This window comes from Oncorhynchus keta, chromosome 24, assembly GCF_023373465.1.
Source record: "Oncorhynchus keta strain PuntledgeMale-10-30-2019 chromosome 24, Oket_V2, whole genome shotgun sequence".
NCBI classification, from domain to species: Eukaryota; Metazoa; Chordata; class Actinopteri; order Salmoniformes; family Salmonidae; genus Oncorhynchus; species Oncorhynchus keta.
Window position 1 is genome coordinate 26,494,587 of NC_068444.1, and position 27,992 is coordinate 26,522,578.

Genomic DNA, 27,992 nt, shown 5'->3' on the forward strand with positions numbered 1-27,992 from the left:
CAAAATTTGGAAAAAGTCAAGGATACTGAATACTTTACAAATGCACTGTTTTTTTAGTATTATGTTATTGATTACTGCATTGTTGGGTTCAGAGCTTGCAAAAAGGCATTTCATTGTACATGTGCACGTGACATTAACTTGGGGGAAAAAAACAGATCAGCTGTCTTTGTATGCTTAACTGTGTGGAATTTTTGGAGAGGAGCATCTCTAACACTGCTTTGTGTGAATACCAGTGTCTAACAAGTCGCCTCAGGCTCCTTATGCGTGTAAATCTTAACTTGGGTAAATAAAACGTGAACTGACTCATAAGTATTTTCCCACTGAAAAAGCTCCTGTAGTGACAGACAACATAGAATGTGAAATAAGCCACAACACTGCTCCTGGTAAAGATTACCAGCTTTCTTTTTATTGAAAAATATAGCTGTTATTTCAGAAGAGGAAGGGTGAGGGAGGTAAATATATATTAATATACAGTAGAACGAGAGAAAGAAGAAAAATAGCACATACTTGGCATAAAAACTGTCGCCACAGAAGGAAAAAATGTAACATTCTACAGCTGAGACTGAAAAAGAACAATCCTTTGCCCTTTTTACCACAGGCATCAGGCCAGGACACTGAAATCCGCTTTACCGTCTGATGGCTCTTACATTAGCGTCACTATGCCATAATGCCTATAACGAAACATAGCAATAGTCACCATTTTTCATAGATACAATTAGTATTTAACTACTTCTCATCAGCAGCAACTAACATGGTGGTGAATAGGAAGGAGTGTTGACAGATGAAAATATCCCCATATTGGGTAAGAACAGATAAGAGATTACAGCAGCTCAACCCACTTTCCATGGACAAATTCTACAACAAATGGAACAAGCAACAGAGTTTCAAATAACAAAGCAATCCCAAATTTGACCCATTTACAAATTAACAGTGCGAGAGGCCTGAGAATTATCGTAAGTAGCCTATACTGCTGTAGCCTGTAAATGTGTCATTCAAAAATCAAAATGTCAAAAGGTTGACTATTACATAATTGGCACATTTACATCTGGTCATTTTAATCAATGAACTCAACTGATCTCATTAATACAGACATGTACACTTGGAACTGACATACATAGCATGAACGCATGGCTGAGTGATGTCACATCCTGGAATTGACCCTACCCTCACTTCAACACCATAGGATAATGTGTGCCCCCCCCTCCCCTCCTCAACCAACCAACGCCACAACAGGAAACAAGAACAGTGCTCCCCCAGTGTCACAAATATAATTTCCTTTCACAGGCATAAAGGCAATAGATTACTCAGGGATCCAGGAAGGCTTTAGCAGGTACTTCCTCCTTTACCATAACAGATGAGATCATAATCTGACTAAATGAATGAATGTGAGTGAGGGGGGGGCTAGTCACACTGCATGCATCTCAAAAGGAACCCTATTTGCTATATGGCCCTTGGTCAAAAGTAGTGCTCTATATAGGGAATAGTGCCATTTGGGATGCACAACTGTAGGAGAAACTAAACAGGTGCACCTGTCCTTTCCCAGACATGTGACTCATGAATGGATGAGTCGTTGGGTCAGTTACCAACCAATCAGCCAAATATGTTTATGAATGAGATGGTGGAGCGAAGCCAGATGGTGTTGATTCAATCTTCTCCTATGGTAGCCCAGGCCTGCATGGCATAATGGAGAGAGGTGGGTAACAGTCACTTATCACTAGTGTTCTCTTATTACTTATATCCTCCTCCCTTCAGACGTCTCTCCTCTTGCTCCTAACCTGCTGATCCTACAAGCCTGTGGTGTGTGGGGCAAGAGATGACCACATACAGATATAGTATCTTAATTAAATTGCCCTGTTGCAGAACTTTCTTGCAATGCAGGAAATGTAAAAGTTGTAGTGTATTCAAGGTTTAATTTCCACTTTGAAATGTCAGACTTGATTTTCCCTTATTAAAAATGTATCAACCCCTACAAAAATGTAGATGAATTATAATCCACATTTCCTATTTCCTGTTGCTGCAGGATTATTTGTAGCAAACTGGCTCAAATTAAGATCCTACATCTGTAGACATGACAGTCTACTACTGTACGGTCACCATTCTTGTTCACAACCACTTTCTCTGCTCCTGTAAATTGTCTTTAAAAAAAAATCAGTTTCTAAAACATATGTACAATAAAAAGTGCTACTGGACACGATAGCGGCAACAAAAAGGGCACATTTTCTTAACAAAATGTACATTTGTCCTTAATAAGTCAAGCAAAAAAAAAAAGAGAAAAAAAATGTACATGAAAATAAAATAGTGATTCTTTATGTACAATAGTGTTTTAGGGAGTGAGCCATCTTGCTATACCTTGGCAGTGCTAGCAGGGGATATATGACTGAGATCAGTGTTGTGTGTGTTTATATATTTCTACTGAGTCCATTGATCTGAGCTAACAAAGTGTCATGGACTCATGGCCTAACAAAACAACTCTAAAGCTAAGGCCTAAATTGGCTCACTGGGTTGGATAGTACCTATGGGAGGATTTTGGAGATCTTTAGTTCATCCAAGCCTAACTTTAACAAAGCTCCCTATAAATCAAAATGATGGTGACTTAAAACAGGGCACATCCAATAAGTAGTTTCTAACAAATGAAACTTTTGCCTCATTTATGACATCAGTGTGCTGGGTATGTATAGAGCATTGTAAGTGAACAGTTGACACTAAAGCTGACTAATGGTTAGAATAATGAACCACCAAGTTGTGACATTGATTTAGAACCTGCTAGAAGACCAACTTATCAATTATGTATGTGCATACAATGTATAAACGTAGGGGGGAAAAAAAGAAAAAAAAAATACCTGAACATTAACAAACCAATATTTTAACTGCATCTCACGATTCTCACTTCACTCAACACACACAATTAATTCAAGACCCCAAGGCTAGCTAAACCCTGGAATACTTTTCTGTTCTTCATTTTATTTCCCCCCTCCAAAGCTGTGTGAGAAACATACCGTTCATCCCATTACATCATATGACCCGGCCTCCACCTAACGCATCACACCTCCCTCGAGGAGGACTGCCATTTGATCAAAAGTGACCTCGGTCAACCTCCATACTTCCGCTGTTAAAGAATGTGACGATCAGTGTGACAACCAGTGACCGATGGTTGGTGGTTGGCTTTCCCTTCCTTATTAATGCGCTATAAGGAATGTTTAGGGAAGGGAAATCCTCTGGATGAAAAGACAATGGAGGCGTGGGTGGGATATGTTCATGTTGGATATAAGTGGAGATGAGGGTTGAGATCCTTGAGATATGCCCCCTTAAAGCATAAACACACTGATGACATATTGGAACTGTGGGATTAGATCATCATAATGACAGATCGTATTTCTACAAAAGGAAACCCTCAAACCAATAACCGGTGTGTGTGTGTGTGTGTGTGTGTGGAATTCCATAATGGCTAGAGTAAAAGGACTCATAGGACAGGCATTTTGTTTATATGAACTGTAGAACACACACTGGAGTGAATAAGGCTCAGTAACAGATGGTGAGTGATTGAATCCTAATACAGGAAGTAAAGCAGAATAAGGTGTGCACATAGAGATTCTCTGGATAGATCCATATGTAAAAATGTAGGTGCACCAACCCTTCCCTCACAGGCTTGTACTAGCTTCAAAACGCATGAAGAATACTAGTCTCCATCCGTGTCCTCGCAAACCATGTTCTGGTGTCTTTATAAATCACGTTCTGTGTCGGTGGTGTTACAGCCCTGTTCTGTTTCACACCCTGATTTCATCTTCGTCCTCGTCCATAAAGGAGAAGTCTTTGTCATCCTCCCCCCCAACACCTGGAGAGCTGTACTTGGCGCTGTCCGTGTCCCCCTCCTGCAGGTGGTGGAGTGGTTTCTCCTCAAGAGCGGCGGAGCCGGAAGAGGAAAAAGAGCAGCTGTCCAGGTGGCTGTGGTAGTTCCTGGGAGGAGTGTAGGGGGGGTCTGCCATGATTTTCTGCTGGAGATAGGTGCTGCGTGGGGGCCTGACTGGCGGCTGTAGATCCACCTGGTCCTCAACATTGTCCTCCGTGGTGGGAGGACTGAGGGGGGGTGACCCACGGCCCTCGCTGCCCTTCCCCTCCTCGTATCCCAGGTCGTCTTCCTCCCAGCCCTTCTTCTCCATGACGCTGAGGATGTCCCCCAGCATAGAGGGACCCAGGTCGATGTGGAATGACATGATGGATTCCGCATGCTTCATCCCACCACCTCGAAGATGGGACGGTGGCAGGTCAGTCAGTTCGCCGAAGTTCCGCTCATCGAACTCCAGGTCCATGGCCGCGGCACCATTGATCGGTTTTCTCATTCCTTCGACCTCGGGCAGCTTCTTCAGAGGGCTGGAGGAGACGCTCTTGGGCATCGGGGGACCACCGCCCATCCTGCCCGCGTCCTCGTCGTTGAGGTAGGGCAGGGAGATGGCATTTTTCACAAAGTTTGGCGAGCCACCAGGGGGAGCCAACACGTTCTCGCCACGGTTCACCGACTGGGAGCGCTTACTGCTCCTGAAGGTTCGGGACAGCAGGCCTGGTTTCGGGACAGGTCCAGGGGAGCTCTGCTGCACCTCTGGAGCTGGTTCTTTAGGGGGCTCCCCAGACCGGGTACTGAGGAATGAGGTGTCCCCAAAGGCATCTCCGCCACGACCCACATGCATGGTGTGTCTGAAGTCACCGAGAGGGGCGCTGATCATCTCTGCAGTCAGGTCGACTCGGGAGCGACGCTTGGACTGGTTCGAGGTTAGCTGCTTGAGGATAGGCATGGTGATGGTGATGTCTGATGAAGTCACTCAGTGATATAATACTCAACAGGAACAGAAACAGTTCAACAAAAAAACTCCTGGTTGATGCTAAGTATTATGAGATGTTTGTGTCTTTCTCACGTTTAATTGTAAACTGTATTGTCAAGGCAAGGAGAAATCCAGGTGTCTGGAGTACACAGCCATTGTGGTCTGGCAAACAGCTATGTTGAGGTCTGGTGCAGATAATCCACAAATCAACCTAAGGGAATAACAGAAGAGAGGACACATTAAAACCACATTAAAAGACCTATGCAAACCAACTCAGATCCTCAAAGTTGGCAAGGAACATGGAAACTAACTTAACACAGAGTGGCTTTGTCATTTTATTCCTTTGGACTGGAAGCAAACTGGAAATTACAGTAAACAGCAACTATTTCCAATCGCTGCTGATTGCATCTGAGCCACAGAATCAAGACAACTTTCTTAATCCATGCCGCTGTGCCTCAAATGTGGAAACTTTTGTTGCCAGGCCGGGGCTTTTAAATAAAACCTCCAGTTGAGTGGTTAATTTCTTTCTCACTTAACTGAAACTCGTTCACCTTCCAAGTTTAAAAAACTGGGAAACACACAAGTCCTTGATTGTAATACATTGGTATTCATGACCATACTTGATTTCTTAAAAATGGCACTTCCAAGCTCCCAAAAATGTTGAAATATTGTTTAAAAGCGGCAGCCGGAATATTAATCAGTTTGGCTTTTCAATTTTTAGGAGGCGGCTGTCTGTCGTCTGAAGTCCGCGCTGCCAATACAGTACTCTGCTCCACTGCTGCAGTTCCCATTTGGGCCCCTGCATGCCTCCCTTTGTTACATGACCCTATGGTCCCAGGATACTGAGAGCCCAGTGGCTCCAGCTGCCAGGGATAAAGACAGGATGGAAAAAGGAATGGAGAGGAACATCATTTCTTCAGCAGCTTGGATTAATTTAGAGCAACAGATCAGTCTGTCACTGACTGACTATTGTTCTGCTCGCACCCTTCTGTCACCGGCAGATCAACTCGGTCTTGGCTTTTTCTCTCCCTCCGTGTGTGGCTCTCAGTTCACACACCTTTAAGAGGTTGTTTAAAGCTTACTCCCACCGCCACATCGTCCATATGGTCAAAGGTGACTTGCATTACTGAAAGCATGGTGTGACTGATCACTGTGTTCAGACCCTAAATTGTGATTAGAGTCAGGGACCCTGATAAGCCTACAGCACTGCCATTGGGAGATGATGTACTGCTTAAGTGCTCTGGATTTCACAGCAGATACTTTGATCTGCAACCCGGCAGCACTATGACCTATTACTCAATAAGCCAGACAATATGGGCCGTTTCAGAACCTGGTGAGGAGTATCTGCTTACCCAGGCCAATCGGTCTTAGTGTTTCATTGCTGGGTCAATGGTGACACAATCCCAAAACATAATGGTGTGAGTGGACAGATCAGCAAAGTTGGTGGCTTTTCGTCTTTTCCCTCAAGTAGGGCAGCAGCCTGCAATAGGGCCTACTAGGCAAATGAGTAGGCCTAGGTGATGTCAGCGGTCTCAAGTGTGGCTGCTAGGCGCCATCCAAGCATTCTCTTGTGTTTTCAAACCAGAGCGCATGCATGCGCACACACTTCACAGGCCTCCTCTCTGGTCGTGTGTTCATACCTCTGGATGAAATGGGGCCTCAGGTTACAATATTCAAAAACAGTGTCTCCTTCAAACTCTTATATCTAAGACAACAAGGGCCGATTCGACTGAAAAGGCAACTGTAGCATCAGAGAGAACAGACAGCTTTTTGATAGCCGTGTTCACCCAGTTCTTCGCCTTTCAAAAGGACAGAACATCCCTAAGGACAACTCAATTATCTTCTTGTCTGCCTACCATGGATGAACCTTTTTATTCAATAATCGTTCCTCAGTCATTAGGACTCAGGGTGTAGAGGTTTTGCCCCCTCAAGAAAGAATTCCCATTTAGACAAACACAATGAAAATATGAGCAAGGAGACAAAAACTGAGCATGAATGACTGCAGAAGAGGTTTGCAAAAGTAGAAACTTAATACAAACTATTAAGTCTTCACCAACAACTGAAACACTTTAGCCATTATGAAAGCGCAAATTGTTTCAAAAACAACCAAACGAATTAGCTTGGTCATCACAGCTTTCAAGGGACACAATTGTGAAACCTCACAGTGTGCTATTGTGGCTAAGAGTCTCTTAAGTAGGCCTAGCTTACATTACTGCAGGGTGATCCATCATTACCCATTATTATCCAGACACATTATTACACAACTCACTATGCATGAGAACGCAATCCTCCAGCCGGCCTGCTTCTCCTCCACATGTCAGCGTCTCGGTCTCATTTAATGTGCAGGCCTATGACCTTAGCTGTGTAGTGTACCACTGCAGGCAAAGGACAACCCACTTATATAATCATAACACTTTAATACAACAACACGTTGCTTGCCAATCGTAGTGTAAGATTTAATAGGTTGACATTTTCAATAAGGTTGAAAAAGAAAAAGCAAGACAATATGTCACTGTCAACAACAGCAGTTAAGTTTACTACCTGGTAATAGCCTACACAGAGTGCCCATGCTTGCTAGGCCAGGAGGAAGCAGCCAACTAGGGAGACTTGGCAACATGGATTGACAACAGAGAGTGCCCTGTCCTGGATTTCAGTCAAGACTCCTCATGTGTCCCTCCCTGCCCTCAACTAGTTTATCTGCCCATGTCTCCATGGTGACCTTAGACCAAGTACTGCTTGGCTGCCCAGCTAGCTAACTTCCTGCCCGTAAGCCTCAGATAGTGGCCCTTATCCCCTCTAGGGTGACATCACCTTCTACTCATGGCTGCCTGCCATAGAACCATCTCAGTCCCAAATGGAATCCTATCCCTTATGGGTTCTGGTCAAAAGCAGAGTACTATAAAGGGAATAGAGTGTCATATGGGATTGCATGCCATGTCTCAGTCCCTACCTGTTGGGCTCAGAGTGGAATAAGAGGTAGAATACCACAATAGGACTGCTAAACTAGAGGCAATGGAATGTGTTTGATGTGATTCATCATTAGAAGATATTCATACTCTGGATAAAAGATCAGTCGGTTCTCCTCAAATATCAAAAGGGCCGAACCTCACACCTTGGGTCATTATAAGAAATGGCCCATAAATCCCCCGGGAGCAGTGTCTTATCGCAACAGTATTACCACTTGGTCCCATTATGACATGCATGACAAAAGGAGAGGAGAAGACTCCAGGCAGCACTGTCATCTTCAATTACATCCTTTCAATACGAGTTTACATAAATCATGCAAGCTATACGAAGCCACAGACATTCCACATGAAGCTCAAAACATTCCAAATGGATTGCCTATTTGTAGCCCCTTCGTTGCAGGCCAGGGGCGACAAAGCTGGGCAGTTAACTTTGAGCACCATTTCACCTCAGTGAAAAGTCCAGACAACTATAAAAATACTACTAAATGCAAAAGCCAGGCCATTTGATTCTTTGCCTAGTGCGTCATGCATGGATGGGTAAGAGTAGTCACTTGGGAATCGACAACCAAGCTGTATGTCCCAAAATATGCTGCTCCCCACACCCACACGTTCTAAAAACACAGCCGGGGTCTGGATTCCATCTCAGTAATCTTTCAAATGCTGCCCAGAGCTGGACTAGTGGAGCAGGCCCTGCTAGCTGCACTCCAGACTTAGAGAAACACATATGACATCACAAATCTTTGTTCAACTTCAAATATGGTGTCCAGAATCATAAAACACGGGACGAGATGTTAAAAACTGTCCATTGTGCCAATAGATGGAATGCACTCACATGAGATTTGCCGTGATGTTGACAGAGTGGCATGGGAGGTTTATTTCTTAGACTGGGGTAAGATGTCAATTTTGGGACACATCCTCAGTAGTGTGCCTTCGAATCAGTGGGTGTTTCGGCCTTTAATCACTAAACACCCTCATCAAAGGTGGCCAGCTAAAGGGTAATCAAGCCTTAGCTTGTGTCCCATGCCCAATTAAGATGTCCCACGGGACTATGCAAGGCAGGGGCGTCCTCTTCCCTGAGCAAGCCATACAGCTGACCGCATACCTCATATGCCCTCCTCAAGTTGGAGGGATCTGAATTGGGTTCTCAGGTGGGGGTGGGGGGTCATGAAGTTATAGCCCAGCAAGGGTCCTTCCGTTTGATCCAGATCCACTGGCTGCCTCTTTCAGCTGCTTGAGAAACTGCTCTGACGGTCTGCCGCAGAGCCTGTCCATGGATTCCAAGTTCTTTCAGCAACCTGATGATGGAAGAAGCCACAAATCCTCTGCATCCCACTTCAACTGGCCAGACCTTTGCATTCCAGCCACGCTGAGTTGCGTCTGCTGCCAACTCTGTGTAACGCAGTTTCTTACGCTCGTAGGCCTCTTCAACAGAGTTTTCCCACGGGACTGTGAGCTCTATGATGTACACAGCCTTTCGTGAAGGGGACCAGAGTACCATGTCTGGCCTAAGGTTGGTAGAAGCAATCTCAGGTGGAAAATGAGTTGCTGGCCAATATCGACAAGCATCTTCCAGTCCCGGGCCATGGCTAGGTGTCCAGTTTCTGGCTTTGTAGGAGGATACTTGGGCCTTTTCTGTCCCTCCCGGATGAATGTTGTTGTTTTGACGGGATTGCTTGTTTTTGGAGGTAATGAATTGGTTGCACTCCTCTTGGTCTCAAGTGCTGCAGCCAGGCTCTTGAGGACCTGATTGTGCCTCCAGGTGTAGCGGCCTTGTGAGAGGCTGGTCTTGCAACCTGTCATTATATGCCTGAGAGTCGCTGGAGCTGGGCAGAGGGGCAGGTCGAGTCCTCGCCATACCATTGATGTAGATTTTTTGGTGATGGAAGCACATCATAAACAGCTCTTATGATGAAGCTGATGTTGCTTGCCTCCATTTGCCAAAGCTCACTCCAGTTGATCTTTCTCCTCTCCAGGCCTTCCCACCGCGTCCATTGCCCTTGTTTAGCAAGAGAGACAGCCTTTGCACTTCTTGCAGTCTCCTCCTGTCTGCGCACCTCCTCGACCACCAGCTTCCTGCGTTCAGATGTTGTTGCCTTATGGAACGTTGGTTTGCTTGCTGCCAGGCCAAAGCCTCCTCTTCCATGCTGGATATTCCCCACAATGTCTTGGTGTCTCAGGGCTGATGTTGCTTGCTGCACAGCCTTGGATGATGTCCATTTCCGTCCAGTTTGTAGAAGAGGTGCAGCCTTGCTAATGGTCTGGTCTTTGGAGTCCTTCAACGTCATCTGAAGTCTTACTTTAGAGCACTTGTACTCCTCCGTTAGACTTGTAAGAGGTAGTTCAAGGACCCCTTTGCCATAGAGGCCGATGTTACTCAGGCATCGTGGGACACCCAGCCATTTCTTCACGTATGAGGTAATGGTTCGCTCCAGATTCATTTCAGTAACTAGATAAACTGGGTGGAGACGAGAATGAGTGGAAGGTGTGCTCTTTTTCAATCTGCGTTTTGAATCTGAGCGTCATGCCAACGCATTAGCCAGCGATGGTGACTTTATGTAACACACTTTGGAGCCACCCGACCAAATTCACATAGAAATGGGAGTTATAGATCGATCATTCTACTTGAAAGCAAAGTCTAAAAAGCAGAAGCAGTACATCTGTTCTGTGTATGACATTTCTATGCTGCCCGTTCTTAAGTAGATTTTTTTCGTCTTTTAGTTTAGGTTTTGGATATCAGCTTCAAAACAGCTGAAACAAAATGTTTGGCTATGGAAAATATTTCACTGTGGTTTAGATGGTACAATGATTCTCTACACTATCTGATTTTGTCACAAACTGAAATTATGCAAACTATTCGAGTTTTAGCAACCAGGAAATGGCAGAGTGATTTCTGCATAGTGCATCTTTAAGCACTCAAAGCATCACATGATAGCAGATCCAACTGACAGAAAGGTCTATGAATGATTAACAGATTGTTATGGTCGCCCTCGCGCCAGGGCACCAACACAGAGGATGACGTCAACAAATGCCCGATTCATGCTAAAAGGCTAACCCGACCCATACTGTGCTAACTTGGATATTTTTCTCTCCATATTTTCCTTGGTTCCTAGAACTACGGTGGACGTGTAAAGCGGCCAGCCCAGTACAGCTTAGCCTGTGCTGTTAATCAGGAACGTCCCCATTAACTTCTATATCACACAATCAACCTCTTACTCTGATAATCATCCTGGTTTACCAGCTAGGCCACAATCCTACAACCATGTTCCAATCATGTTCCGCACCGATTACTATCCCTCTTTAGAAATGTCATCAAGTCGATCTTCCGTCTCTCCTTTCACAGCTGGACCACCTTGGAGAGAGACAAGCACACCTAGCATAGTTGTGGGCTGCATTTTTTCAACAGAAAGAGAGAGAGAGAGAACATGACTTTCACGAGGCAGAAGGGAAGGCGCTGCTGGTGTATTGTGAACAGTTAGTGGATCTTACGCAACTGCAGAGTCACTGTAACATACTTTATGCCCTGTTAAATATTGAATTCTGACTGGGCATAGTCACATTTTAGTTAACATTGTTATAGGCTGTTAACTGTTAATAAGAAAAAGTTGACATTCTTGCTCAATCAACAACAAAAATGTAGTTTCCTTTTAGGGTTCCACAACCATTGCTCATACTACATGCTCCCAACATGTGTCAGCCATGTTCGGGTAAAATATTTCATGGCCTAACACAGTAATTATGTTAGACATGGTATATTACATTACCCATGTTTAGTTAATATCACATCTGGACGATGCCTTGTACACGCAAGCCCATGAGATCATTACTGTCGATTTGGCAAAAACATTTAAGGCTACTTACTTAAAATTGTGGGAATTTGGAATACTGAGGCCACATTCTTACTACTAGGTTGTAGTGAAAAGGTATAACTAGTCTAATCCATTTAACCAATGAGAGTATTCCTGTTCTGTTTACCTTGAACTGGTAAATCCCTCAGCTCACCTACTCCCATCCCTCCCCATCACTGACCCACCTTGAGAAACAACCATATTGAGGAGATAATGTCATTAGGAGGATGGGGCTGCTGCAAGCTGTTACAGCCCATCAATGAAATTACAAATGAATTAAAACAAAGGCAACAAGTTCACAACTCCGGTGCCATCAGGGACCTTAATGGGCCCTGCAGGTCCACACATATCACAACATGCTGCTCTGTACACCCTTATGTTAAACTAAGGAAATGGTGTTTCTATAGCTAGGGCTGACAGTGTGAGAACTTGTGAAGAGCAGAATCAACAACATCTGCATAATTGGGTTAAATGCAGAAAACACATTTCAGTTGAATACATTCAGCTGGGCAACTGACTAGGTACCCCCCTTTCCACTTAAAATCACCGTGTGGCTCAGTTGGTAGAGCATGGCGCTGTCAGGGTTGTGGGTTCGATTCCCACGGTGGTCCAGTACTGGAAAATAAAAAATAAAAAGTATCCACTAAGTTGCTCTGGATAAGAGTGTCTGCTAAATGACTCAAATGTAAATAATCCAAACAGTTGCTTTGTGAGAAGGTGTTCAGTTGTTAAGCCATTGTTCAGTAAATGAAAGCTGAAAAGTACCCGTGGCCTGGCTTTGGTCCAAGTGAGACACTGGGTGTCGGCCCGCTTAGATGGAAACAGAAAAGTCTGGGCCTTTTGGATAAAACACTGGCGTAACTCCTATATGGAAGTGCATCATTAAGGACATTACTGTAGGTCAGCAGTGAAGCAGACATGTTAGCCAACCTAGATGGGTAATAACAGGTAGACCTGATATTGCTTGTTTTTCATGTTGACTGATAGACCTATTACCTTCCTTTAACTTAAATACAAACCATTGAATCTAAGCCAAACAATTATGGACCAATATTGTGACCTGGATATGTTTCCAGGAAATATCTAACAGTATTCTTACATGGTGAATTCAGGGTGATGTACGTAGGCATGATGTCAATATCATATCAAGTATAATCTGACAATGGCCATGTAAACAATAGTTATTCTGGGCACAGTGTCACATGTACACAGAGTGTTTTGTCTACGTAATGTCCCATTGTTCTCAGAGTAGTTACTTGCCATTGTCACCATAACCTGTTCTAGTTTATCTTCACAACCAAATGTGTTGGTATGTTATCTGAAGCTAGCCTTCATATGACTAATGAGAGAGAAAGAATTATGGAAATAAAGAGCGAGAGAAATATCCCTCCTATATGGCGAAATGGTGTTGTCAGCTCCTGGTTCGTACTGACTCAGGCATCACTAACTATTAGCAAACAGAATGTGTAAATAATTACTAGGGTCAATCCCTGTAGGGCTTGTCCACAGCTAAGCTTGTTTACAACAACGCTCACTCAATGTGTTTAAAGTCGAAGCGAGTGAGAAAAGTCTTTGAACTAGAGCAATGTTTACGCTAGTTTTTTTCCAGAATTGACAACTTCAACGGACACGGCTATCCTGACGACCTGTAGAATAAAACAGTCGAAAAGGTCAATAGCCTGTGGCAAATACAAAACACTCAACAACTTAAGCCTATAACATGGGGGTCAGGCTGACGGTATGAGAGCGGTATAGTAACATTATCCCTGTCTGTGTGGGCTACCTGATTAACACAGGAGGTTGGTGGACAGCATGGTGAAGTGATGTAGAGAGTTCTGCAAGGCAAGCCTGGACAGCTGACTGAGTAAATAGACACACCTCAGCAGGAACACTATAGGAAGTGTGTGTCTAAACCCACCTAACGGGGCGCATGCACACAGAAACAACCCACAGGAGAATTAAGTGGAGCATGTTCAACAAGGGAACATAACTTCAGCATGCCTCAACCAGCAACTAGCCAGCAGTGTGTTACTCTACTCTGGGTGGCCCCCTCTCCAGCACACACACCCTACCCTCCACACCCACCCCACTATCCATTTCCCCCGGTGTCATGGTTCAAATCCATCTCATGTAACTTGCGGTTAGATTATTGTTGTTCATCCCTTGTTATATCCTCACCACTGCACTGCTAGCTAACCGTTAACTGTTGATCTCATGTAACACATTTCAGCCACGTGTTCCTGTGGCGGACTGCAGGAGAGAGATGTTTTTAATCTTTCCATATCCTGCCATCAGTCAGCAGCTAGGGGCTTCCAAAAAAAAAAAAAATTGTCTGCCTGCCTTCCCCCCGCTGCGCTAGTTGACTGCTTTTAGAAACTTGCTAATCTTGCATGGTTGGACAAACAGTGTGTGGTTCAAACCTGGGTGGGCAGTGTGTGAAGTGATCTCAGCCATAACCAGCAATCAAATGGATGATGAACATGATGCTTCAGTCTTGTCAAAATCTCCCTCTGTACAAGAAGTTCCCTCTGGATTCCCTAACCGTTGTACCTCTATGAATAACATCCTGTGTGAGAAACGCCGCCACCGTTCATTCCCTCCTAAAGGAGTCGCACGCTTCCCATCCAGAACATATATGACCACATTTTGGTACGTTTTGGTCTTGAATAACGGTTTCATTGGCTGTTCGTGCACAAATAATTTCTCAAGGCAAGTCTAAGACTTCGGAGTCGAAGTCTACGCCCGTTCATCGGCCAAATTCATTCTTCAAAGAAGCGTTTGACATTCAACACTTTTTTTCCAAGTGAAGGTATTTCGAGGGAGTATGCGAGCACACTCGTTCGCGGCTAGGCGCCAGCCGAACCAAAGCATGCGGAAGCCTTAAGGGCCAAGCCAACAGAGGGCCGGAGGCCAGCCAGGATAGGAGGCATACCGCCCTGTCCTTGTGGAGTAACAGGGACTTTTCTAAAGGAAAGACAGACGGGGGCACCAAAGAGAAACATAATAGGGGTGTGGTATGTTACCACTGTACCCCCCTGCCCAGGAGGAATGCATGCCAACAGTTAATGAACACATGCTTTTACACTGTCCTCCAAATCTTGCATGCAGCGCTTGCTGTAATTATCCCCATAGAGGGGCACAGAAGGGGATTGAGTGTGTGAGAGATTAGTAAGTGTATCTATTAGTACGAGTTTCACTTTTCTATTATTTCTCCATTTTTCTTTCTCTCTGAATTGTTGGGAAGGGCCCGTAAGCATTTCACTGTTAGTCCACAACTGGTGTTTACGAAGCATGTGACGTATAACATGTAGATTTGATCTGAACCCATCCCTCTGTCAGCAGCAGCTAAGAGGATACAGACCAGGGGGGTGGACTCACTCAACAGGGTAACAGCTGCTTCATTATGGACGGACATTGGTGTTTAAATAGAACCTTTTTGCATAAAAGGAGAGGCTGGAACCCAAACTTTATTAGATTGGAAAAGATGCCCATACTACTGACAGAATTGGGCTACAGTTTCCCTTGTAGTAGGAAAAAGACCATGACAATGTGCCATATCATCAAAACTCATGTTGTAGTAATAACTTCACCTTACTGGACAATGGAACAAATGGGAGAGCCACACACAAACAGAGTGCTCACCCATGCCAGCTCGATTGCTCTGCCTGTGCCCCAGAATGAGCGGAGCAGCAGCTTATTTTTTTGTTGCCAAATCACCAGAAAGAGAAGCAGATACCAGCGTTATACAGTGCATAATCCAGCCAGCGCAGCAGCTACTGCTGATTAACACACAGTTACAGTGAAACTCATGGAGTTCCAACTGAGCAGCTCGCTCTCTCACTGACAAGAATGAGATAATAAAAAACGGCAAGGTGCGCTCTTTCAAAACACCAGCAGATGTCAACAAAACCTGGCCCCAAAGACAACACAGACAGCCTCACAGACATCTCTTTACTACAGCGATAATACAGATTCACAGCAGTTTGACAAGCTGAAAAATCACTAAATAGGCTGGTCTGAGTGAGAGTCTGCCACAAACACTACAAAGCACCATAACACACATCGTTGGGTTGATTTAACTGAACCTGACTATATTGACCAGCATACTGTGTGCGCACACACACACACACACACACATTTTATTTCATGCAACTTTGCAGGAATGCCCAGTTCAGGCCCAGCAGATGGGGATGGGTTACAGGCCTCAGCTCACTCACACACGCCAGACAGCCTTCTCCCGGGAAAGTGACAGCTAGATGATAGGGATGTGACATTTGCCCGTGGAGGATGGAGGAATAGGACACATTTGCCAGGGGAGGACGGGGGAATAGGACACATTTGCCAGGGGAGGACTGGGTAATAGGACACATTTGCCAGGGGAGGACGGGGGAATAGGACACATTTGCCAGGGGAGGACTGGGTAATAGGACACATTTGCCAGGGGAGGACTGGGTAATAGGACGCGTTTGCCAGGGGAGGACTGGGTAATAGGACACATTTGCCAGGGGAGGACGGGGGAATAGGACACATTTGCCAGGGGAGGACGGGGGAATAGGACACATTTGCCAGGGGAGGACTGGGTAATAGGACACATTTGCCAGGGGAGGACTGGGTAATAGGACACATTTGCCAGGGGAGGACTGGGTAATAGGACACATTTGCCAGGGGAGGACGGGGGAATAGGACGCGTTTGCCAGGGGAGGACTGGGTAATAGGACGCGTTTGCCAGGGGAGGACTGGGTAATAGGACACGTTTGCCAGGGGAGGACTGGGTAATAGGACACATTTGCCAGGGGAGGACTGGGTAATAGGACACATTTGCCAGGGGAGGACGGGGGAATAGGACACATTTGCCAGGGGAGGACGGGGGAATAGGACACATTTGCCAGGGGAGGACTGGGTAATAGGACACGTTTGCCAGGGGAGGACTGGGTAATAGGACACGTTTGCCAGGGGAGGACTGGGTAATAGGACACATTTGCCAGGAGAGGACGGGGAATAGGACACATTTGCCAGGGGAGGACTGGGTAATGGGCACGTTTGCCAGGAGAGGATGGAGGAATAGGACACATTTGCCAGGGGAGGATGGAGGAATATGATCAATATGATGCAAACAAGTGGTATTGGTCCAGCCAGGTCCTGCTGAACAGATACTCAGACAGATGGTGTTTTCCATTAAGACTTACCCCACAACAGTGGGTCACCAGTGTTTTACCTTAATGTTAATGTACACTCTAGTGTTATTGTGTTTCCATCAGGAGTGAGACGCTAAATTCTTTTTAAAAAATACATTAAAACTTAAATAATATTTCAGTGTGTGAGCGTTTTTCCTTTAAGTTGACAGTTAACTACTTAACAATGGCTGAGAGCTGAAAAGTACCAGTGGCCTTGCTACTGCCCCAAGTTAGAGCAGGTCCACCGGAGCCATGGCCCAGTGAGACAAGGGTAAAACACTGGGGTAAATACTCATTGGAAATGCGCCACGAGTATCACATCTAATGCATAGACAAATACTTTGAGACACTGTGGCACTTAATCACAAAATCAGTGGGCAGCACATGATCAGCCAGACGAGTCCCTCTTCTACCCACATACCACTCCTATCACAGAGTCTCATTCGGTTTCCTTGTACTGTAACTATCCTCACCATCTTTCTCTGTGTGGATTTGGCATTCAACTAACAAGCAGGTCTGATTTCCTAGAAAACTATAAATGATTTATGTTTGAAGACAGTGAGACAACATGCAGTAGAGCCCTGGGAGAATGTCTTAATGCATGTTTACTAGTCCGCAAGCTATAAGAGTGTGTGTGTGTGTGTGGGCGCATTAAACTCAGTCCGTCAACAGCACCTTACTCACACAGCCCCATATGGAGGTCAAGGGTCATAAAGGCTTTGCACAGTGCACACGCATACACACACAGCACTGAGTGTTACTGTGTTTGAGCAAAGAGAGAGGTAGAATCGCTAATCTTGATCACATAATGAGTAGCTAGTTGGGCTTTCCCGAGTGGTGCAGCGGTCTAATGCAATGCTTGAGGCGTCACTACAGACCCGGGTTCGATCCCAGGGTTAAGCGTGCGGGTGTTAAGGAGAGCAGTTTGGCGGGTCATGTTTCAGAGGAGGCAAGACTCGACCTTCACCTCTCCCGAGCCCGTTGGGGAGTTGCAGCGATGAGACAAGATCCTAACTAGATCGCAATTGGATATCACGAAATTGGGGATACATTAAAAAAATAATAATAAGTAGTTATTTGGGGTGCATTGCAAGGTGATTTGAAGTGATTCTTCAGTCAGACTAAGATGTAAACACACGCTCTCTCACGGCTAACAAGCACACACAAACACTGCCCCAGTCTGTCCCTATAGGCTATCCACAAAGCCAGTGGAACTGACAAACCGACAAAGTCACTGAGATCACAATGGACCCAGATCAAAAAGAAACAAAGCAGAGTTTCTAGTGTAAAGGGAGACGGGAGCCAAACCTTAACGGGGTTCCACATACAGGACACACGGCCATCTCCTGAGAACCAACCCAGTGGACATATCCAATCCAGCCCAGAACACCCTCTATTCATATTCACACAGAGGAAAAGGAAATGCATGACAAGGATACTGCTGACAGACAAAGGACTATTAGAGATATTAATTCATCAGGGTAGTGTTACTCCTGCCTATATAGACAGGCCTAAGGGCACAGTGGTCTAGGAGTCACGGGATGGATAAGCCCTCTAATGGAGTGTCCAAGGCTAGCACAGAGGAGACCACTGGGGAGAGATGACGGCATTCCTTTGTCTTTTCAGCAGCTGAGGCCTACGCTTGAGAGACACCACCGGTTTCTAAGCCCATATGGAGGGAGAGAACGATGAGGGAACAATGGAGAACCACTGAACTGTGAACAGACCATAGCATTTCACTGATGGACAGACCAGATGCACACTACTCAGCACAATGTGTGTTTTGAATACATAGGACTCCTCTAGCGTCTAGCCTACACTTTATTGCTCAGCTGCCTGGCTACTAGGCCAGTCAAAGCAGTGGCGGTGTGTCAGAGTTGAAGGGAGTTAACCCGGTCAGGGTTAATGGTTAACCTTGTCTCCATAGATACCTTTTATCAAATCAGGACACAGACAACCGAGTCCCACCATAAGGAGGGACAATTCAACTTGGAATCTACAAAAAGTGTAAACACTGCTGCATCAATTACATATTGTAATGATCGTGAGAACACAAACACAACCCTAAAACACTGTTCAATTTGGTTGAATAGACACTATAGAGCCAATTTATGGAGACAAAAATGAGATTGCATAAAGACTCAGGGTTCTCTTTCTCAAGAGTGTGTTGGTGAGGTACGGTCGAGGTTGGGTTTCATGACTCCAGCTGTAGGTATGCATCTCCTTTCAGGTGGAGTCGTCGCTGGAATGCTCAAATCACTGGGTGGCTGTGACAAATGTTTCAAAACATGTTGGGAGGTTCAGGTGTTCGGTGACAGATTCCAGTGAATGGGTAGAGCAGAGTAGGACAGGTGTGTCGAGTTGTGTCATTTCATGGTGACGCAAGGAATGTATTGTACTGTGACAAGTGACAGTCCCACAAACTACTGATGATGACTCAGGACGCGACTCACCCTGAGAAAATGACTTTTTGTATTTTCTTTTGAGCTCAGGACATGCTAATAAGGTAGTATTATCAGAGGTTTAACAGCTTCTCCACGTTCATTCTCTAAACACTTGTCATAATAATGAGTCATTCAAACCTAGACTTCAGGCTAAAAACTGTACTGTAGAAGCTGTGTGTAAAATAGCCGCTGGTCAAGTGCTACAGTATAACCAGTAGTCCAACAATTAGATCACAATCAATCTTGTCAAGCAGAAACTGAATACAGCAGCCCGGAGTAGTGTTGAACCACAGATTCATACATAGCCGGTTTGGCTGGAAATGTATCTAAATGCTTGTCAAATTACATTGACCATAACCAAAGCAGGTAGGTTTTTGGAATGCACTGTATAGAAATCAGGTGCATCTCAACACAGCGCTAAGAGCCAGCTAGCTTCTGAGTATCATCCCACCTATCCCTGGCTAAACTCTGTCCTTTACAGCAAGGCCCAGAGCATTTGATGGGGTTGTAATCAGTGTTCATTTTGTTTAGTCATAGTAGGGCTGTGGCAGCCATGAAAATTGTCAGTCGGTGATTGTCAAGCAAATAACTGCTGGTCTCATGGTTAATTAATAAACACATTTTGCATCTCCTGGCTTCCACACACAGCCTACAAACCACTGATGCAGACCTTTGGAACTACTACATTTAAAAAAAATCTAGCCTACACCATCACATTAAATCCATTATTAATTTAAGGAGAGGTCTATAGAAGCATGATATGAAGAAATGTTTTATTTCAGAAGAACAGAATGCCTTACGGCTGTGGGCTACACTAGTTCATTTAGCAGACAATGTTTGCTTAGAATTATGTGGCATTATTTTATAGTATGAAGAATACAACAGAACATAGCTGAATAAAATAGAAATGATATTTTCTCCAGTCGATTTGAGGGAGTGTGTCGAGCGGTTAACAAAAGAAACAGGTTATTATTATTATGCTTAATTTAGAGTTATTTATGACACTTTAGTTCTGATGTTTAATACATTCTAAGGCTGCATAATATGATCAATGACTTGAAATAAGTTGCATGAAAGACATTGCATGAAAGACAAAGCTCTGCTTTGTTTTTTTTTGTTGTTTTTTTTACACAGTTTGCACACACTTCATCAGTCTCTCATTTACAATTTGACAAGTAATTGATAATGCCTCGAATTTCCCGGTGGCATCACCTTTATGTGGCCTTAATGCCCCTAAAAAAATGACATGCCTTTTGCAGCCAGTGGCCATTGTGCCCTTGGGCTGAATATAACAATTATAATTTCCATCTTCTGGCTGTGTGCTCCAAAGTACCTCTCCCTCGCATGGCTCTCTTAGATAGATCAATTCTTAATATCTAATGCCCATCATGTGATCGGGTCGTTCTCACAGGCTACAAGTGTAGACAGACACGTCGGGGACGCACCTGAATATTGACGATGTTGAAGAAAAAAAGAACAACAAAAGTCCACATTTACTCTGTCAGACAAGATAAATAGGCCTAACAAACCTATGTCAATCTACTGTCCCCCATAGTACAGTTGTAAAGTTGAACTATTCTATGCGAGAAATAAATATTCCAAGCATAGTCTGGGACAGTTGTGGGATGCGATAGATCCCAAATTAAATACAACCTTTTGTATCAAAAAAATGTTTTAAAATCAATGAGGCTGATGCAACAGATCAGAAGGCAATTTCTTCACATTATAAGCGCAGGAATGTGCGCACGGCAGTAGACTATGAGCTTGAATGTTCCAAAATGCAATCAATTAGCAGGAAAACACCATTCTCAAAAGTGACCACAAATGCAACTATGCGTGTAATACTTTTATTATAAAGGTGCATTTTTATGGTGAAAATGATATTCCCCAAACTTGAAACGCACACATTGCGTATGTATGCCAGTTAGGCTCCACACCCGTTGTAAAGCAGATTTTAAAAGTAAGCACAATAAGTCATTTGGCCACTTTAGTTGTGATACAAACCTTATTAAAACATATAGGCCTATGGGGATAGTTACATGAGGTGTGCGGCTATGGTTAGAAAAAGTCTCCAAAAAAGGCATGCGCTGTTTCTTGCCTTACTACACAAGCTGGGAATCATTCACAAGTGATAATGTATCATTCACAAGTGATAATGTATCATTCACAAGTGATAATGTATCATTTCACAAGTGATATGCTAATATTGTCACCCATCAGACTATTCTTGATTTAATCTTGTCTTTTCATATACACGTGAAATTAGTTTTGATTTAGAATGGACCACATCCTGCACCGGTCTCAAGAAAGGAGCAGGGGGGGGGGAATACATGTCATCTATGCATTTAAATAGCGAATGGAGGAAGCTTTTCCCTTGGTTCATTTTAATGCCAGCCAGGTAGGCTATACTCCTGTTGTACATATAAGCAATGTGCTTAATATTAAGAAAGTTGAGAAATAATTATATTAGGCCTAGCCAATAGGCCGTCATTGAAAATAAGAATATGTTCTTAACTGACTTGCCTGGTTAAATAAAGGTAAAAAATAAAAACAATAAAAAATAGAAAGCAGATGGGGATCTTCCGCTTTCTAATAGATTCCATCAAAACTTCTCACGGAATTTCACAGTCTACAGAAATGTGGCGCAACATGACCTCATGGGCTTCCATGAAGTGTTTGATTCCATTTTTGAATACATTTGCATTGATGTCAGAGTGATTAGAGGGACACCAGGCAGTTAGCAAGTTTGGTAGGCTAGTAATGACAATCAGCAGCATCAGAGCTTGAAGGAGCCCAATTACAGTGACTAAAACGGTCACGTGGAATTTGACCGCCGCCATGATTCGTGGCGGTAATACGGTCACCGTAACAGCCCTAAGTCAACGTCGTTTTGACTAAAATATCATTAGGTCACATTTGAATAATGATTTAGTGCAATTGTCAAAATGACAAACTGTGGGCCATTTTAGTCATCCCATTTGTATTGCCTCATGAACCTATAGACAACATAACATCACTGGCTTCCATACATAGCCTTGTTCTACCAACATCTTTCTGCATGACATCACTGGCTTCCATACATAGCCTTGTTCTACCAACATCTTTCTGCATGACATCACTGGCTTCCATACATAGCCTTGTTCTACCAACATCTTTCTGCATAACATCACTGGCTTCCATACATAGCCTTGTTCTACCAACATCTTTCTGCATAACATCACTGGCTTCCATACATAGCCTTGTTCTACCAACATCTTTCTGCATAACATCACTGGCTTCCATACATAGCCTTGTTCTACCAACATCTTTCTGCATGACATCACTGGCTTCCATACATAGCCTTGTTCTACCAACATCTTTCTGCATAACATCACTGGCTTCCATACATAGCCTTGTTCTACCAACATCTTTCTGCATAACATCACTGGCTTCCATACATAGCCTTGTTCTACCAACATCTTTCTGCATAACATCACTGGCTTCAATACATAGCCTTGTTCTACCAACATCTTTCTGCATAACATCCTATTTTTTTCCCAACCGCAGAAATATGACAAACATAAGAATTATCTTGCCATATAAATTCAGCCTACATAGGCATTGTACATTAAATACAGAACAGACACAAGTATTGGCAAAGTAGAACGGTTTGCACCTCAGCCACATTGCTGTCCAAAAGTAGAACGGGAACTGATGACCGTTTCGCCCAGTGATGTAGTCAAGTCACTAAACCAAGAGTCCGAATCAAGTCCCAAGTACCCTGTGCGCGAGTCCACGTCCGAGTCACGAGTCCACGTCCGAGTCACGAGTCCACGTTTCCCGTTATACATCAGACCTGCCGTAAAACTGCATGAGTGAACGAGCATTAAAACTCTGCCCGGGAAACTCAGTCACCTTATGGTGACAATCATGCCCTTTATTTGCTGTATAATTTGGAACTATTGGCATTAGGCCACAGCATGCAAAACAAGGATCGTTGTTCAATATTTAGTTTATCAACAGATTGTGTTTATATGTCCTGCTTTTGTTTAGGCTCTAAGATTAAATAGGCAACGATGTCGCGCTCCTCTCTCACACCAATACTGTGACCTACCCATACTGTTAAATAGTTTACATAAGCTACGGGTCTAGTTACTGTATTAGCAGAATGTTTTCATCTTTAGCAGTAATTTATGCTGCACCTGGAAAAGGATGGTCCATTTCTGAAAGAGAAAACAATGGCAAATTGTTGTGGACTAGTCCATGACAAACATTGTTGAATTCAAACATTCAGCTGACTTTTCTCCCCAACCGAAATATGGACTGAACGCGAATTCTGAAACATTGTAGGGCAGGCAAATAAAATAAAAATGCAATTACACTAGAAAATTATTTGTATGTCTAATTATAAGATTCCTATGTGTAATTGTTTGTTCGCTTCGCAGTAAACAGCAAATTGTTGCATTCTTGTTAATACCTTCCCCTGTTAATTATTATGGATGCTTTTCATAATTTCCCCCATTTGCACAAGATACTTACTTGCAATATAATATTGCAGCAACTCGCAGATGTGCGTACGCATGGTCTAAAGTCTGCAGGGAGGTGAGCACATTCTCAAGTTGAGTTACATTTTTATAAATGCCAACTTGTGTTAAAACTGGCAAAAGATTTATAAATTAGGCACCTTGCAATTTCAGAAACATTTCATACTCATTCAAGTAGCAGCAGGTGAAGATGGCTAAGGCCCATAAAAATTATGTTCAACACTTAAGTTCAAACAGGTAAAGTTCAAACACCCAAAAAGTACAAAGACGTCCATTTTCAAGTTAAACTGTTTCTTACTTCAATGTGGAAAAGGGTTCAACGGTTTTATGCCCTCGACAAGACATCTCGAAGTTCAAAGGCATCTGCTTCCCTTTCAGGAGAAAGGTAGTTCCTGTAATTGTGCAAAACACAATATCCCTGGTCTGGGACTCCAGTACTGTCCAAGATCAACAGGAGGGAATATAACCAAGACGAGTAACCTGTTATCGACCACAAGAACTTGTGCACACACTAGCAAGGCCTATAGCAGGGGTATTCCCATCTTACACTAGGACAGGGATCATCAACTAGATTCAGCCCCGTGACGGAACATAATTACAAATCATTTGTAGACTGCAAATTGACCACAAGAAGCTCAAACAGATATGTTTGACCAAAACATAAATCAACAACACACACAAGTAGGCTACACAAACAAGTGCACACAGAAAATCATGACTAAAATTGGTCTTATGGGCCATGAGTACCGGTCTACAGCCCTAAGAATCACTATGAGGACAATGCAACTTCCACTGAACTCATTGACTCACAGTGAGATCACTGGGGAATTTGTTTGGCAACTCAAGAAAATGTACACAATTTGACTGAAAGACGCCTGAAGTCAGCGGTTTTATGAAAAGCAGCCGTGGTCAATGCGTCTGAATCCTCCCTCCCTCCTTCTCCAGTGGTGCAGACTGTAGGGAAAGCATGACCTCAGAGAAGTGCAGAGCAGAACTGGGCAGGTAGCCAGCTGAGCCCCTTTACTGTGCAGCAGCCAGCAGGAGCCTCAGCCTTCACAACACAGACCAGCAGGCAGTAGGTCCCATGCAGCTATAAAGCAGCTAGACTCCGGGAGAGCTGACACACACTAATAGACACACAATACATTGGGATGGAACGATCACTGGGAGACCCAGAGAGGATTTTGAGGCAGAGTTGAGGAGCGGTCTGGAGTATGTGCCAACTGTCAAAACAGCACACCAAATTGTAAGAGGAGAGCAGGGGAGGAAGAGATCGATAGTAGGTTAGGGTTGGTTAGTAGAGAGTGATATAAAGAGAACGGGGGAGAGAAGTGTGAACAACAATGCAGTGTCACTCTCCCTAAAGCTCAGCTAGAAAGCCTGCGAGGACAGGACAGGCACACAGCTCCTCTAGTTCAGCATCGGTCTGTATGTCCATGAGCTAGAACACCCACACTGCACCACTTTCAGTTCCCCATTCTTCCACATCTCCTCTCCAGGTGTCATGGGGTGAGGTTGTCTGCTAAATGCCAAACGCTGACCTTAGAATCCAGTACAGCTGAGTAGAGAGGGGTTACCAAGAGACCCAGACACCATCAATCACACCGCTTCAAATAAAGCAGTGCAACCCAACACCAAAACCCAGCTCATTTGTCAACACGTCTCAATACTTTTGTTTAGAATAACAGTTGCTACGAGAAGGGAGGCGTACATGCATACTTACTGGACTTGTATTGAGAAACTACGTTATGGCTGATACTGTTTACAGCTGATAATTGCCCTAAATACTTACAGTACATGATGACTCAAACACAACGCAATACCAGTTCCTGTAATTATCCATCAGGGCTAATCGAAATCACTCAGCTGATGTGATACCCATCCACTGAGGAACAAGAGGGGTGCCAAGTTGTCTCAGGGCACATATAATGAACTGGAAAAACATACAATTTGGCTGTGGAAGAGGAGAGAGACACTCAGGGAAAACATTTAATGATAAACAAAAACATCAACTCAGAACAACTCCAGGCTAGTTTGTTTAGCTTTGTGTACATTTCTAATCATGTTCAAAATGGCATGAGATGATGATGCTCATCGTTTCCCCACTAGAGTCATTTTTGTGTAACCGGTCATACTAATGGATCAGTGATGCACTATACCACATTGTCCATTTTCAGATTAAGCCAAGCATATAGCCAAGTCCTACAGGACATTCAGTCTACAATATTAACAAACTAGTTATTTGGAGTGTTAATGTTTTTTTTCACTCAAAATAAGCTACTTCATAATCTCAAATAAACATTTAAGCCTCTCCATATCCTCTTATGCTCAAATAAAGTTCATACAATAAAAATGAGGAATCAAGTACCTCACATTACTTTGAGCTTCTCACAGATCTGTCCATCCAAGACTTCAAAACGCCTTGTAAACAACATGCTGTGCAATGTTGCACCTGGGCCTAGTCACATATCTCCCGCTTCAATGAATGCAGCCAGCACACGCTACTGTACTATAGAAGTAACAAAGCTGGGCCTACGCAACACATACATTAATCCTGTAGGTCATTGATTTAAAGTGTCCGAAAACAACTTTCAGACAACCAGCTCACTCACCCAAGGTGAGGTTCAATTGTTGTAATGATGGGGGTCTTATCAAAACTAACCGAGATGATAATATATTTTGAACATACTCTGCGGTGGGTGGAGTTACAGACATTGATAAAGAGAAAAGGGGGAATCCTAGCCTGTACGGTTGGTTCATAGTTAACGCACAATGGACTACGGTCTCCCATAAAGGAACCAGCCAGTCAAACTCAACAAGCTGCAAGGCGCTGGGATTTCCCACAAACATATTTGACATTCGAATTAAATGTAAAGGGAAAAAGTATAATCTACAAACGTTGTCATCCGATTCAACAGTGAAGCTATTTGAAAGTAAAATGAAAGATGTTATGATCCTCAATAAGAAAATATGAAAAGTGTAAAAAAAAAAAAAATTTAAAATCAGTATTCAAGCTCTTCAGCAGTTCAAACCATACAAATAGATCCACAATTATAATGCTACTTTCACTTCCTGACAGGGAGGTTAACAAAATTCCAATTAGATAAGAGAAAGTTGCATTTCACAATTGTGTTCTGAACAGAGCAGGATTACATGTCACGTTAGTAAGAGGACACAACCGCTGTTAAAGGACAATGGATCTCATCCTTACACAGAATCAAATATCGTTCAAATGGTTTTTAAATCTGAGTACTTCACCTCCAAAGTGTTATGAATTTCCCACCAGCCCAGCAATACGATAAGTTATCGGTGCGCTGTCCTCATGTACGTCCGTCAAGTTTGTAGTGCAGTGGCGCACAAAACAGTCCTTCCCACTCCTTTCTCTGAGAACCACCTCCTGCCGCGGTTCATTAAAGGGCCAGTAACAATTTATATGCTGAGTCAAAAAGGAATAGCTGTGTACACGTTTTGACTAATTACATCTTACTTGATAAATCACGTTGGCTTCTTTTTCATTTGTGAAGTTTCACATTCAGTTTCTACAAGTCATCATCATCATCATTATCATCACCACCATCATAATGGTGCAATATGCAGAAATCGATCTGCTATTTCCTGGTCACAAAAATTCTAAAAATTCACCTAATTTCAGTTTATGTGACAAAACAAGAAGTCATTGTGTACCTCCTAAACCGCTGTGAAATATATTTTCCATAACTAAAAATATTGTCTTTTCAGCTGTTTGAAGCTGGTGTACAAAATACAAAAATGATACTTAAGCACGGGAAGCATAGACATAGTGCAAATAGAACAGATCTACCACTTCTTAGACTTGCTTTCAATGAGAATGACAGATATATAACTCACATTTCTATGTGAATTTGGTGGGTTTGCCTAAAAAGGTGCATATTGCAGCGTTAACACAGTATATAACAGCAACTTAGAGAAAGCAGGCGACAACAACACTTTGTAATTTTTTTAATATTTTTATTTATTTCGGCAATAATGTATTTTTGTCATCATCAGATTCAGATCAGGTCACCTCAATGTCATGCCCAGAGCCAGCAAAGCATTAGGGTGCCTTCAAATTATTTTATTTTTTTCTCATCATAGTATCATAAAGAATATATTTCATCACACAGAATACATACTCAGTATATCACAATAAATCCTGGTAGATACTATAGGTTTCCCATTTGGAATGCACACGGTCATTGTGAAGGTCC

At 43.5% G+C, this 27,992-nt stretch overlaps 1 protein-coding gene across 2 annotated transcripts; it reads right to left on the minus strand.

Moving 5' to 3' along the window:
* Positions 1–378: 378 nt before the first annotated feature.
* On the minus strand, positions 379–27,161 carry cdc42ep4b (CDC42 effector protein (Rho GTPase binding) 4b). 2 transcript variants are annotated; one of them, XM_035801249.2, is made up of 3 exons: positions 27,025–27,161; positions 4,908–5,025; positions 379–4,769 (listed from the first exon to the last, which is right to left on the minus strand). In XM_035801249.2, the coding sequence occupies exon 3, from the start codon at positions 4,716–4,718 to the stop codon at positions 3,765–3,767; it is 954 nt and encodes a 317-aa protein (XP_035657142.1). In that variant the 5' UTR covers positions 4,719–4,769; positions 4,908–5,025; positions 27,025–27,161; the 3' UTR covers positions 379–3,764. The 2 variants fall into 2 exon arrangements, with proteins under 2 accessions (XP_035657142.1, XP_035657140.1); XM_035801247.2 differs by having other exon boundaries at positions 379–5,025.
* Positions 27,162–27,992: the final 831 nt, after the last annotated feature.